We start from the raw sequence: 14,025 nt of genomic DNA, 5'->3' as shown, positions 1-14,025 counted from the left end.
ACAGGAATGTCTCTGAAGGCCAGGGGAAACCAAACTGAGCAAGAGAATAGCTGGCTGAGAAATACTGCTGTAAGGCAAAAGTTCCTAACAATGTCCCTTTATAAAGGGAATAATCATTAAGAGACCACACATTGCTCACAGACTAATTCTCTTGTTTCAAAAATCTGCTCAGACAGCAGATTCAGTTCTCAAGCTGCCCTGATCCAGATGTGACTTAGCGCAGCACGCCCAAGTCCTTTGGAAATCTTAAGGAGGTATAAATTAGCTTACTGAGGCCCTACTCTCTTCTACTTTACAATATCCACACGCAGTAATGGGAAAGATTTTCTTTTCAGCATAAAAATAAAAAAGTTTAAAAAAGTTTTTGCTTAGGAATTCTAGGAATTCTCCAGCACCAAATGTTTCATACATTACTTCCAGGTGAAGTGAAAAGACAAAGAAAGAGCTGGAACAAGATCAGAAAGCCAGCTGTCTTTTCAAAAATATGGATTATGGCAAGATAGTGAGAAGGGTAAAAACACAAACTAACTTGAAGTTTCACTGCATCAGGCTGCATACTGAGGGCTTCCAGCTCATACTACAATCAAACTGAAGAACTGAACAATTCTCCCCAATAAACATATGGGATTCTCATTCATACCTGATTGGGTCAGATAAGAAGCAAAGGCCCCAGGCAAGCTTGACTTTTTGCCAGAAAGAAAGTGCAGCAATTGCCCTCTTAAATGTAACAGGGATGGGTCGGTCTCCAAGATGGAATTTACAGAAAGGTACTTTACTGGCCTGAAAGAGAAGATACAAATCACTAGTCAGCATGTCACACTGCAGCACAGTACATCCTTATTAAGAGAATGTTTGTGTTATTGTGTTATACAAGGTGTCTTAAAGAGCAAGTAGTGTCATACTTCAACATCAAAAAAATATTTTGGCTTTACAGTAAATAAAATTTCTAAAATACTACTGCGTAAAGGAATACATCCGCTACAGGATGCAGCAGGTATTATAGTAAAAACATTAAGTTGCAATGCCACTCTCTTTAGGTTACTTTTACCTAAGCAGAAACCTCCTGCTTATTATTTACGGTGAACAGATGGAGCTCAATATCTGTCTGGGTATGAATACAGTCTAAGGTGAAACAACTGTGGTCACTTTGCTTTCACCTAGGATTTGTCCAGATTACTAACCTATCAATTTGTCATGGTAAAATATATTCAAGAAGGAGCTTATGAAACAAGAACTGATGCCAGACAGCACACGACAATGTGAGGTGAGACTTTGCTGTAGCTTAGACTGACTAAGTTTAGCACAGTATGGAAATTCTAGAAAATTCTTTCCTATGCATACCTGTTTAAAAATTTCAAACAGCCACTTTAGAACAGGACAGAGCTTTTTTATGCATATATATGTGTATATATGTATTTCTTTCCCACTTAGCACGGGAAACAAAACGTTTCACTCTGGTCTGGAATGCTCAGGAAAATAAGCCTTGAAACAGGTGGTTTTTTTGTTGTTGTTGGATTTAAATTAAAGGGTAAATACACCAAATTATTCCAGACTCTTTAACAGCTATGTTATCTCAGATTTCCTTACTAGTACCTTCTTTACATAAAAATAGCAAGATACATTCTACAAGGTGGATACCTGCAGTGAAAATAGTGTCTCAGTATTCTCAGCCCCAAATGAGTAGCTGTGATACACAGTAGAAGTCCAGCTACTATTTACTTCCCAGTGTCACAGTTGGCAGTAGTACAAAAGGGAATGTTAAAAGACCAGACAGGACTAACAGACCAGTCAGATATTTCACTTTCCCAAACAATCCTTCTAGATGTATGTGTTGGATCTCATTAATGTTTTAGAGTTGTTTTTCACATTCTGAAACCTTGACACCATCAACAGTGAGGCTGGGATCCATATCCAGAATTCAAACCCAGTTATTTAACAGGAACAAAATAAATTAATAATGACATGAAAACAAACTCTATCGGAAATATCATCAGGAAACACTCTTATCATTCGAAGACTTTTTGGAGTTGCTTTCATGCCACTTAAGGCTATGAACCTCTGTATTTTGGAATACACTTTGAAGCCTAAGATGATTCTCACTAAAAAGGCTTCAGCACAAGTATGTCCAGAGTGCTTCTGTCTAGCAACCAACAACAGGTTTTATTTAGTTCAACTCTGGGAGCAAAAGGCCAGTAATTTGACCTCAGAAAAACCATTTCAAGTTCGCACCTCTTTGAAAGCCTCCCTGAATTCTCCTCCTGGGGCCATTCCCAGCTGTTCTGTGATGTGAGCAGAAACCTTCAGAAGCAGCATTTGCATCAATCCAGACATGACTCCACTCTGGTGGAAAGGGGAGAAAAACATTACAGAAAAGAAAATCAACAAGCTGTGTGGATTTCTCTGAAGAATGCACTGTTCACAGTCATCGAAAAACCATTAATTATCTGAGTGAAGAAGCAGCACTAAAGCTACCTTTTGGAAGTCAATTCACTGATCAATATAGCTCTTACTTCAGTTTCTATCGGTGGTAAAGTAGCTTTCACATCAGTGTGCAGCAGAAGTATTCTCCCTTTCAACAAAAATGTATGGCAGAGTTAAGAAAAGAAAGAAGATCAGTCAGACTTTCAGTCTGTATTTACTGGAATAAATAAATATTGCTGGAGTAAAGTGTTTGAATAACTGAATAATAAACCAGCTCACGCTGTGCATTTACTTTTTCTTGATCTATCTAGTTATAAAAAAAAAGGACCACAGGAGTACATTCCATTGAATGTACAGTGAATGCCACACTATAGAGATAGTGAAAGGGAAATAGCTAGTGATTTAATCATAAACACTTCCGCAATCCAGGGAAACACTAGGCTGAGCACTGATTAGGTTAACAGCCACAGAAGCACAGGGAATCCAGCGTTGTGCAAGAAATTGCTCTGCGTGACTTCAGCACACAAGACCTTAGAAAAGACCTCACAGTCCTGAGTATGACTCATTCCCACAAGCAGACTAAAGGCCCCTCCTCACATAGTCTGTTAATTTTTATCAGTGGCTGTGTGTCACCTGTCCCAGGCATAACCTGTACCTTGGTTATGCATCTCCTCCAGCTTGGCATCAGTCAATATCACCACCAGAAGGGGCATTTCCCATTCCCTTGCCAAAGGTTCATTTCCTGCTGTATCACCAGCTTCACACAAGTGAAGATGAGGTTACACGGGATAGCTCAAGTTAATGTAACTGCTTGAAGTTACCAGAGGAAGGTCCTCGTCTCCATTCTTTGCTCCCAGGGCCATGCTCAAATGACCCACCCTGTGCCAGCTCTGATGTTGTGTGACCTCTCCAAAGGCTGTAGGCAGTTTCTGCAGGTAAGTGGATTCAAGAGTCACCGAGGACCATAAGTGGCAAAAGAGAGGGGCTGTTTTCAAAGGCAATTGGTTATCTGCTTCATCATGCTACAAACTAGCAAGCACAGCACATTGTAGAAGTGACTGACTGACATACAGTAGTCATCAAATGAATATGCTAAGCAGAAAGACAGGGCACTGAGCTCCTGGGGAGAGACAAGGAAGAAAAAGGTCAGTGAGAAGAAGGGTTTTCAGCATCCTTGAAATCCAGTTCAAAAGCCTGGGGGACAAGGGTTTTCTGAAGTTCAGAAAAGATGCCCACAAAGAAAACTAGGATAATGCAGCCTGAGGCCACTTGCTGGCTGATCTCTCCTTCAGGACTGAGGTATTTTAAGTTGCATTTTTACACAGATTCATCCTGCTACCTAACAGAGGGATGCATCTCTGAAATGTGTCTGAGACATTTGTGCTCTTAACCCACATCAAACTCAGTCCCTGCCATATTTGCTCAGCATCAAGGAGATAAAAGGTGACAAGCAGCCATGTGTAGCAGCAACCAGCAACAACTGGCCAGCCAGAAACTGTCTGGAGATACAGAGCAAAATGCAGGAAAAAAAAATGAAGGGAGCAAAACACTAGAAGAGGTTATTATCGATATCAGATTATTCAATGTGAGAAAGGAAAGCTGACTACAAAAGAACAGAGAATCCTGAGTGGCTGGCAATAATTTCACAGGTTAGATGTAACAACCATAAACACAAACCAATGCACAGGTAGAAAGAAATTTAACTGCACAGGCAGAGAGATGCAGAGCTATTAAGCACTCTCTATTAGAGAGAAAGTGAAATATCAATTTTATCAACCTATTGTGCAATAACAGTCAGAAAGCAAGAAGCGTGAGAGGGATTACCAGGGAAGGAACAAAATAGAAACATGATTGTGGTGCTGCGCAATCTTTAGCTGACTCGTGTCTTGAAAACAAGATACTTGAGCTAGGAAAAAATGCCAAGAAATTCCAAACATATGAGAAGAAATTAAACATATAAATATTCATGAGGTTTGGGAAAGGATGACTGAGGAAGATACACTCTATCAGACACCACAACTAGCATGGAGACAGTGAGAAGCACAGGAAAAAAGAGGAACACCCAGGCAAAGTATGACTGCAGGTTCTAATGCCTTTCCCCAGGAGTCTCTTATCGGCAGCTGTCAGAGGGCTTCTGGAGCAGATAAATCTTACACCAGACTCAGCAGAGCTATGCTTATACTGCATATGGAAAGGCAGCCTAAGGAGGGGGCCTCACGGTTACCCTTTGACTGTATAACAAGTCACAGACCCAGCAGTAACTGCAGAATCGTGAGCAGAAACAAACCATTTGTACATTAGTCCTCTGGATTTCTTTTTTGAAAACCCTTCCTTCCCAAGGATGCAGCCCTGTGCAAACACAGCCTGGCCACCTGGAGCTACTGCAAGCACACTGGAGGTTGGACTTGAAAGTGCAAGTGAAGGTAGCAAGTTACATCAGCCCGCTCCTGTCCATGTGGATGCACTCTTCATCTACCAATTCACATTATATCCACTTTATTTAACAGGACAATCCTGCAGGTTACCTAAACGTGGAAGGCTGTACTACACTGTGCAAAAGTAGTACTATTTCACTGGCCAGAAACATTAAAAAAATCATTACAATATATTCTGGGACAAGTAGCTTCATGCTAAAGCAGTAGGTTAAAAAAAAAAAAAAAAAAAAAAAAGAGGTTGAGGTAGGATTTTGCACCACCAGCCCACTTTCTCTCGGAACAAGATTTCTCAACTGCTACTGTGTGTCAGGATCAGCAATCACAGCCACACAGGGACACAACAGCTAAAAATCAAGCCCTGCTCAGGCTGCCACAGGGCCATAGCACAGACACAGAAGTGACAGTGCAAAGATGAACCCAGGGAGAAGCTAAGACAAAAACTGTCTTTCCAGCTTGGTTTAAGCCAACTGTTACTGTGCACCTTCAGGGAATCAGCATTTGAGCCAGATACCAGTCTGCACTGTGCTGCTTTGCTTAATGGCAAACAGGCAGCTCCCTGCACACAACTAACGGTTTCCAAACCCCAGCAGCGACCCAAGGAAGGCTGCTGGTAACCTGCAGCAATTGCTTGATACGCTGCAAATGCCAGTGACCCACTGCAAGTGTTTCATGTTACTCGGCTCAGCTTCCAACTTCAGTTAAGAGCAATGAAATACAACTTTACTGCTTAAGATTTATACAAGTAATCATAAAAAGACAGTTTTCTTTTCCTAATTTGGTACTCAAGAACGAAAGTCACAAGCATTTTTGACTTCTGGTGTAACTTCTGGGCCCAAATGCACATTTCAATGAGAGAGGACAACTGAGGCACGACTAAACAACTTACCAACTGGTTTGATTTTTCAGAAAAACCAAGACACTATAATTTAGAATGAGACAGCTGGACTGCTTTTCTCTATATAACCTGTGCTGCTACTGAATCAAAGTGGGAAGGCTAAGGTGTTGTTTTGTGGTGCATTTTTTTTTGTGGGTTTTTTTGTTTGGTTTTGTTTTTTTTTTTTTTTGGTTGTTGTTTTTTGGGTTTTGGTTTTTTTTGAGATTATAGTATATTTCTATATACTATATTTCTATTTAAAAGGCACAATGTCAAAATTTTGTTATTATTACTATCATCATCACCATCCCTGGTGACAAAGGCAACTAAGATTGAACAGTAATAATAGGAAGTATCTTTGTATCATTCTCTGGCTTTGAAGCAAACACAGCGTGTTTTCTACTGTGCACACAAGATGACTTCGTGACCTGGTAGTAAGTGCCAACTGCAACACAAGTTTACATCACAGAGGAAAAAAAGCCCGCTATTTTATTTCCATTGTCCTTTTCCTCTTGACAGAAGCACAGCAAAAACTGTTGCATTTAGGTTTGATACCAAAAAAAGAAGGCTTCTGTGACTGTTTACATGGTCAGAAGATCCCCAGCTATGCTGCTCTGGTTGTTGTGAACATGCATTCTTTTGGCTACATGCATCAGAAAAATCCACCTTACCTAAAATAAACAGATGGATGCAGTAATTCATGTAATATGCAAGTGTTTTGCAATGTTCTTTCCTTTGATAGGACAGAAATGAAGAAAACAGGAAAGACGCGTTATTGCCTAACCATATGAGTCAGAAAGGTTGCCCTGAGACACCCCGCACACACACAAGTCGAGCAGCTGCTGCCAGCGCTTCTGCACAGGACACTGGTTATATTCTTATGAGGGGTGCAATCCCATTACATCAAATAAAACAATCCCAATATATAACTGCCACACAACCAAAATAACAATGTACAAATCTGTTCATTCAACTGGGCACTGGAAACTCATTTTAGTACTGACCACCTGCTGTCATTTTAACCACGTATCCTGTCATTTTTAAGTCAACTTTGTACTGTTTCACTGTGCCTACCTTAAAAATACTTAAATACAAGCTAACTGGGTGAAACTGAAAAAATACAGGACAACACTTGTTTTGCACACACATCCCAGACTCTGTCAAACTGTCAGGTAGTTATAATTTGAATAGAGTCTCACACTTTGCAGCCCAGTTCTTTTTTCAAAAACCTCCTTCAAGGCCTACTGCCAATTAGAAACTATTCCAGACAAATGGATGATAATTACAAAGAAAGAACAACACAAGAGGATGAAGGAATGCAACTAAACAGATCACGACAGACAATAACAAAATTAAGTGTTCCCTAAATAGCTGTGACACAGATTGCAGGAATAATAATAATATTTAAATATATTAGCAGAGCATTACAATTACATAGTTAGACTTGTGTCCTGCAAAGGAAGCAACTGTTAAACCCAGGAGGATTCCTGCTGAATGTACTTGCACCTTGGTGAGCAGTATTAGGTTCCCAGCTGGTGGGAACACTGGTTTTGGTTCTAACTTGACAAATTGCTCTTGACATGAACCTTCAGTTCTCACTGTGGGAATCATACCTGCTTTATAGCTTGTTGAAGTTTTTCCAGATTTATTTCTTTGGCTTCTTTTAGTAATGTCTTTTCATCCATCTTTAACATAGAAACTCTGTACTGGCATAGTTCCACCACAACTACATCGGGCTGCACTTCTTGTATTGTCTGAAAAAGATGAATTTATTTACACCAGTTTAGGAAGGATTAAACAGAAATGCATCAAATTATCAATACTTTAGTTAAAAAAGGGACATAGAAAATAGCTATGTATTGAGAAAAACATCAGGGAAGATGACAGCAAAGTGATGCTTTGGAACAAGAAGATGGAGAACACATTGTGCTGGGGAGCAGGGGGGAAGAAAAACTTGATGTTAAATATTTCACAAAGTTCCTTTGACCATACTCTGCAGTCATGTGCAATCTGAGTTAGAATAAGCTTTGTAAGAACCAGAGTTGATGATTCTGGCACAAGACTCCCCTTCTTGAGCTCCTGGAGAATAAAGCCAGTCTAAACTGCAGCCTTTGCGTGAAGTACAGTATGAAATAGTTCCTACCTTCACTAGAGCTTCAGAACTATTTGCATCTTGAGAACAGCATCCAAGTTCGGGGTGGCACAGTTTTACAGCTCAGTATTACACATCCTGGGCACAGAGAAGCTGTAAACTGCAATTTCTGTACCAGGCTTCATGTCTTTTCAGCACATCCCCATCACAATACGCAACAACCGCAATACACCATCAGTGTGATGTGATGCTGTACAGTGACAGGCAATGTAAGCTTCACTAGTGAGGCTTTTACTTTTAACACTGGCACTGCATCTGCATTTGTTGTTTAAGGCCAAGTAAAAATAACTGAGTTGGAAGAGCGATGTATCACATAAAAAAAGTTATTAAGAGAATATGTCCACCTCTTAGTTCATCCCACAGCACTGTCAGGTCTCCAACAGCTAATGAGGGAAAACAGTCTGGAGGTGACAGCACAGAATCAAGTCAGAGGTCTGAACTCATTCTATGTACTTAATGCTTAGTTGACAACACTACAAACATGCTGCTGAAGGGCTCCCACTTAGTGTTTACCTTCACTACATCCTTTTTGCTGCTGTCGCTGAAGTGGGCTGTTCCAACCACGTATACTTTAGAACCATCCTCGGTGTCAAGCTCGGTCACAGTGCTTGGTAAAGCAGGCTTTTTCTGCCTCTTCTTCATCTTCATCTCCAGGATAATTTTAAATGCATCTGCGTCAGCTATGAAGAAAAACAGAAAAGCACACATGACTACAAAGTGCAGGTAAGTAAAACGGAAAATAGAAATGTCACCAGTAAACAGCAGAGCAGAGCTAAAAGGCCATTGATTTACCACTGTAATCTTACATTCAGTTCTGAGGCTACATCATTGAGAGTGCCACCACTGGAGAGGATGCCTCCAAGCATGGGTCTCAGTCCAGGTTTCCTACCCTGTGGACACTGGGACAGGTTGTCCACGCAGTTCAGTAAAGGAAAGAGAGAAGCTGTGTGGCAGGTGCAGTGGATAGAAAAGCAAAGAATACTTAGAAAATGTATACACTAAATTGGGAAAAAAAAAAAAGACATTTTAAAAATTCTAGAACAAAAGTGTTCCCTTTTGGGATTTTGTCTGTATAAATGACAGCAACACATGTGCACTGGTGTGAGTATGCTAGTAAAGTCAGCTGCGCATATTGGCAGACACAGATAACTACAGTAGCAATCTTAGCCTTTTCTGGGATTAACACACCAGAGATCAGTATACAATTGAAAATTAAACCTTAAGAGGTATTCAGGTCAGGAAACAAATCATTCTTCCCTAGTTTCAACAACAAACTATTTAAGACCAAAATGGTACAACATTAGTTTAGCCCATCTATGTCAAGCTTGCCATGGAAGATGGGAAGACCTATCAGTTCTGTCACAGCTGCTTGTTAAATGCCAGAAAGTCTCATTAACTGAGATACAGAATCTTCAGTTTTACATCAACGGGAAAGATAGTAATTTTGAATAAGTCATCTTTAAGCTTTAATATATCTTAGGAAAAAAAAAAGCGCATCAAGTAGGAAAGCAGAGTTTTGTTTCCAACCAACTCTCTTTCTCTGGAAAGCTGCTGTACAAGTTAGCAGAGGTCTCAAGTTATCCAGAAGCCTGGAATAGGATCATAGCCCCAGGAAAAAACAAAGGTTAGTGAACAGTTTGCAGGCAGGATGTCAAAGACGCAGATAAGTTACAGCCTCCTACCATACATTAATTAGTTTTATGAATCTGGTTTAACTGTGTGGCTCTGTCCCCAGATCTGTCCCACAAATACTTATCTCACAAGATTTTTTGTAAAAAACCAAACCAAAACACAAAACCCAAACCAAATGCCACCCTCCAACATCCTTCTTAGCATTTTAGCAGCCTACTGCTTCATGGTGAATACCCAAGAACATGGTGTGTTGCAATCAGTACGGTCTGATCTAAGGCCACATTGCTGCCAACACAGATAGTGATGCTAAGAATGGGGTGGGGAAAATATAACTGCAAAAGGAAGTTGTAGTAAGGCTGGTGCATTTGTAGCACTCTCAGTCACATAATCATAAAAGCAGCCACAGTAGACCAAACAAAAGCTACCTAAGCAAATATCCTGCCTCTCACAATGGTCAGAAGAGGATATCTGAGGAAGAATATAAGAAACAGGAAAGTATGCACAGTACCTTCCCCCATTACTCTCCTAGCCTAAAGCCATTTATGGCTCAGATTCCCCCAGTTGAAAGTGGTTTCTACATGTTCAGTAACCCTTAAAGCACTTAATTTCCATTAATTTTTCAAGCCTTCATCTCATACATATATTCAGAACTGGACTGAGTAATGTTTCATGTGAAGAAAAACTGCTGTAACAGTGCAGCACCACACATTATCATTTAAGGATATAATCAAGGAAAACATTCTCAGGAGCAGCTATGACTTTATTAAATCAGATTCTACATATGAAGAAAAAAGCAACATTAAAAAATTAATCTGCTTCTTTAGGTCTGAATGCTTTTCCCATATCTTTAGTCAAGGCTCTGTTTGATCCTTTGATTGTTATTTCTGAAGGCTGCAATCCCTATGGATTATTCGGCAACTTCAGCATTATAGTAATGTTTCTGCTACTGCTAACATGCCCTAAGGTGGTTCATCGCCTATTATTTGCCAGAAGGCACAATCTGAATGTTCCTGTTGTTCAAAATGAGCATCATATACATTAACACCACAATGGTATATCAATAAACACAAAGCAAATCCTAATCTCCTCCTGAGAAAGAAATGCTGTCATTATCTGACTCTTACCACTAAAAGGTAAGGACTGATACTCCTCCTAGACTTCACAAGACAGTTTTGGCTGGAATACTGCCATTCCCACATGCTGCAGGCTTGGCCTTCACATCAAAACATTATCACGCTAGCATGGGCAAAGGTATTCCACTCGGGACAACTGATCCAGCATCATACCACTAGATGCCAGAATGCTGAAGCAAACATGTACTTAGCCATCTCTGGCTTAGAGAGCAACGGCCCAGCTTAAAACAATAGCTCAGTATATCTATTAAATCAAACCCCATTTACTTTCTTTTGAAAGCATGGGAGGGGCAAACTGACAATCGATGTTATTGCTCTTTCCAAATTTGGTTTATGCAACTGTGCCTTTTTACAAATCACGAACAGATTAAGTCAGATATGACCTCACTTGCATCTCCCTTTTGCACCAACAGCCACATCCTTATTAGGTAGGGAAAAGGCTTAGATATTTAGCTAAATATACTGCCAATATGATACACCCTCCCCAGTCAAACCAGAAACATACAGATATTGTGCGACACACTTGACGTTTCCTTTGGGCCATCTTCTGGTGGATCGGAGGGCGGCACTGGATCTGCAGCAGCCTGTATGAAACAAATTCAAAAGGAGGCTGGGAATTATAATGAAATGTTTTAATACATCTTGCCCCTTGTGAGTTTGCTCAGTTTGAACCTACATATAATATTCAAGCAAGTAAATAATTCAAGCAGCGTCAACAGTTCAAAGCATCTGTGATTTTACAACTGTTTTTCCCCTAGCTGGATAAGTATAAGAAAGAACACATAAAACACTAACGATTTAATGCCTATTTTGAAAGATAATATTTATAGGTGACATGGAGTTAAAAAAAAAAAAAAAACTTATTCGACAATAAAAACCCCCAAATTTATCTAACACTACTATAGCATTTTCTCTGTTTGAAACTAGAATGTGCACTGATTATTACAATACCACTGCCATTTATCAAATGGCGTTTGACTCAACTACCAGCCAGTATTAGTCTGTCACGAGTCTGACAAAGTTAATCAGCACTCCCAACTATACACATATTCATTCAAGAAGAGTCAAGTATTTTATTCTCTTTGAATATGTGTAAGGTAATTACACAATATGCACACCCAATCTTATAAAGTTTGTGTATTTTGATTTTACATATATCAGAAATCAAAGTCAAAAAGATGCAAAGCATCTGCATAGTTTTGTTCTCTGAAGTACCAGGAGGTAATTGAAAAGATTCCCAAAGACTGACTTTTAAATATTATCATTAGAAATACATGAGGCAGGCCTTTGGGTAACAAAATCTTTCTTATTTTTTACTAACAGGCGAGTTTTAAAACCCATGCATAGAATTCATACAATCCCAGTCATCCAAGCCAGAGAGGCAGAGTTAGTGCAGAAAATAAAGACTTAGGAAACATCAACTATAAACTATCTCTAGGAAACTACATTAAGTCAAAGTTGAATCAATATGATTACTGGGAGAATTTGGGAATCTTGAACAACATTAAGTCAAAAAGTTACAGGACAGGATGTGAATCCATCATCGCTCAGGTACCTTCCAAATGAACGGCAGTATTAATGAGTCAGCAAGCAGGCAGCCAAGCTCTCTTCAAGTATGTCAGCTTTTTAGCTAGAATGACTGGTTTTACTTTGTACTTAACCTGGTAAGATTTAAAACAGGACTGTACAAAGCACATCCAGTTGTTAAGAGCTTTCAACAAGAGTAATTAATTTCTTCTTGCATTCCATTATGCCAAACAGTAATTTTTGGACAATAAATCCTGGGTGTCTTACCTTGGCCCCACTGAAGGTAAGGCAAAATTTATCATACCTTTCATGGAGTAAGACCAAAAAGTACAACAGCTTTACAGTGCAAAGTTTAGAACATTCACAGCAACATATAAACATTCCACTACAAAGCAGAAGTCTGTTCATGTACAACTGCAAACCACAATTACACTGCAAATTGCAATTATATTCACAAATCTAATTTTAACACCAGCTCAGCTTTTGATCACAACATATGGCTTGACTCTGCTGCTTGCATACGTAATTCTAGTCGCAAAAATATTTTGGAAAAACACATCCATCTGTAGCATATGGAATTAATCCTGTCACTTATGCTAGCTTTGTCATCATAACAACATTACGACATTGCAGTGGGAACAGCACTAAGCACCACATTAAGAGTCTGCCGTTCCTTTTTTTTTAAAAAAAAAAAAAAAATGAACTGCCAGGACACAGTAATCAATACTCTTATATCTCAAAAGAACATCTTTCCTGATCTTCACCTATTACACCAGAAAAAGTTTTTGAGATACATGGATATGAAAGGAGAAGAAAAGGAATAGTGTAGAAAAAAGCACCTCAGTTCAATCTGGCAAGATACTTAACCTGTGCACACTGAGATCATTCTCGCACAATCAATTTGTGTAATTTACTCACAAAACATTTTTTTCCTCTCTAAAGGTTTAAGCTCATAGGTTAGGCTATTTTCTCACTTGCAAGTAAATTACTACAAAAGACCGTTTTTAGCTTTTGCAATTGGAGGGAAAAGGACCCCAAAAAGAAGAACCTATATGTGGCAAGAAAGTAGCATTCAGCTCCCCACCCCTCTGTTTTAAAAGGGGTCTCACACTGGCCAGTGCTGACCCCCTGACTTTGCAGACCTTCCCTGACGAGGAGTGGAAGAACCTGGCTGATGCAGAGTCTTGACCTTCCCTGAGGAACTGAGGAACAAACTGCAGCTCCAAGCCCTACCTCAGGCTGTTGCTCCTCTTGCATCCCTGCAGCGTAGGCTTATTTTCACCAACCACACAAGAACTGAAAGAAGTGAAAGGAATGGAAGAGAATTAAAAATTAATGGCATAACCCAGAATATTTGTTTAAAAACTCTAAGGAAAAAAAAAAAAAAAAGCTGAGGTATCTCTACAGTGTCTGATAAGAGTTGAAGTAAGAAAAGCAACAAACTTATGATGCACAAATGCCACCCTTTCTACTCTGCTGCTGTTAAAAACAAAACAAAAAACCCACCAACCAAAACAAAAAACCCACAAACATCAGTAGGGTAAAACTAGCCTGTCTCAATCCAGTTTTTGAGTTGGCTCTAGATCTAAAGCATAGTCCTATTCTCACACACACAGAGAAAACCTTAATTAACAAGATTTCACGGGAACTCAGAATTTGCCTTTTTTTTTTTTTTTGCTGTCCTAGATTCTGGGCCGGGTCAGGGGGAAGCAACCATTTTCCTCCAGATCACTCATAAGTAATTGAAGACACAGGATGGCTGTCAAAAAGGTTTCAGCAATAGCAAAAAATCTTGCTCAACTAGATCAGGAGGTTCTGTCTTGTACAAACCAACCACATCAGGGCAGTTTT

The 14,025-nt window shown here is 39.6% G+C and overlaps 1 protein-coding gene across 2 annotated transcripts in view; it reads right to left on the bottom strand.

The window, feature by feature from the left end:
• Positions 1 to 14,025, bottom strand: part of TRABD (TraB domain containing) — a 35,824-nt gene that overhangs the window by 10,992 nt on the left and 10,807 nt on the right. The window contains exons 2-7 of one of the 2 annotated variants that reach the window (XM_065652428.1): positions 13,408 to 13,470; positions 11,153 to 11,231; positions 8,396 to 8,562; positions 7,344 to 7,484; positions 2,230 to 2,340; positions 641 to 780 (exon numbers count right to left, since the gene is read on the bottom strand). In XM_065652428.1, the coding sequence (XP_065508500.1) occupies positions 641 to 780; positions 2,230 to 2,340; positions 7,344 to 7,484; positions 8,396 to 8,562; positions 11,153 to 11,231; positions 13,408 to 13,431 (662 nt within the window). In that variant the 5' untranslated portion in view covers positions 13,432 to 13,470. Of the gene's footprint in view, positions 1 to 640; positions 781 to 2,229; positions 2,341 to 7,343; positions 7,485 to 8,395; positions 8,563 to 8,688; positions 8,826 to 11,152; positions 11,234 to 13,407; positions 13,471 to 14,025 lie in introns of those variants that run through there. The other variant, XM_065652435.1, reaches the window with a different exon arrangement.

This window comes from Caloenas nicobarica, chromosome 1 (assembly GCF_036013445.1).
Source record: "Caloenas nicobarica isolate bCalNic1 chromosome 1, bCalNic1.hap1, whole genome shotgun sequence".
Classification (NCBI taxonomy): domain Eukaryota; kingdom Metazoa; phylum Chordata; class Aves; order Columbiformes; family Columbidae; genus Caloenas; species Caloenas nicobarica.
Note: the sequence above shows the minus strand (reverse complement) of the source record. Positions and strands in the feature narration are given on the sequence as shown.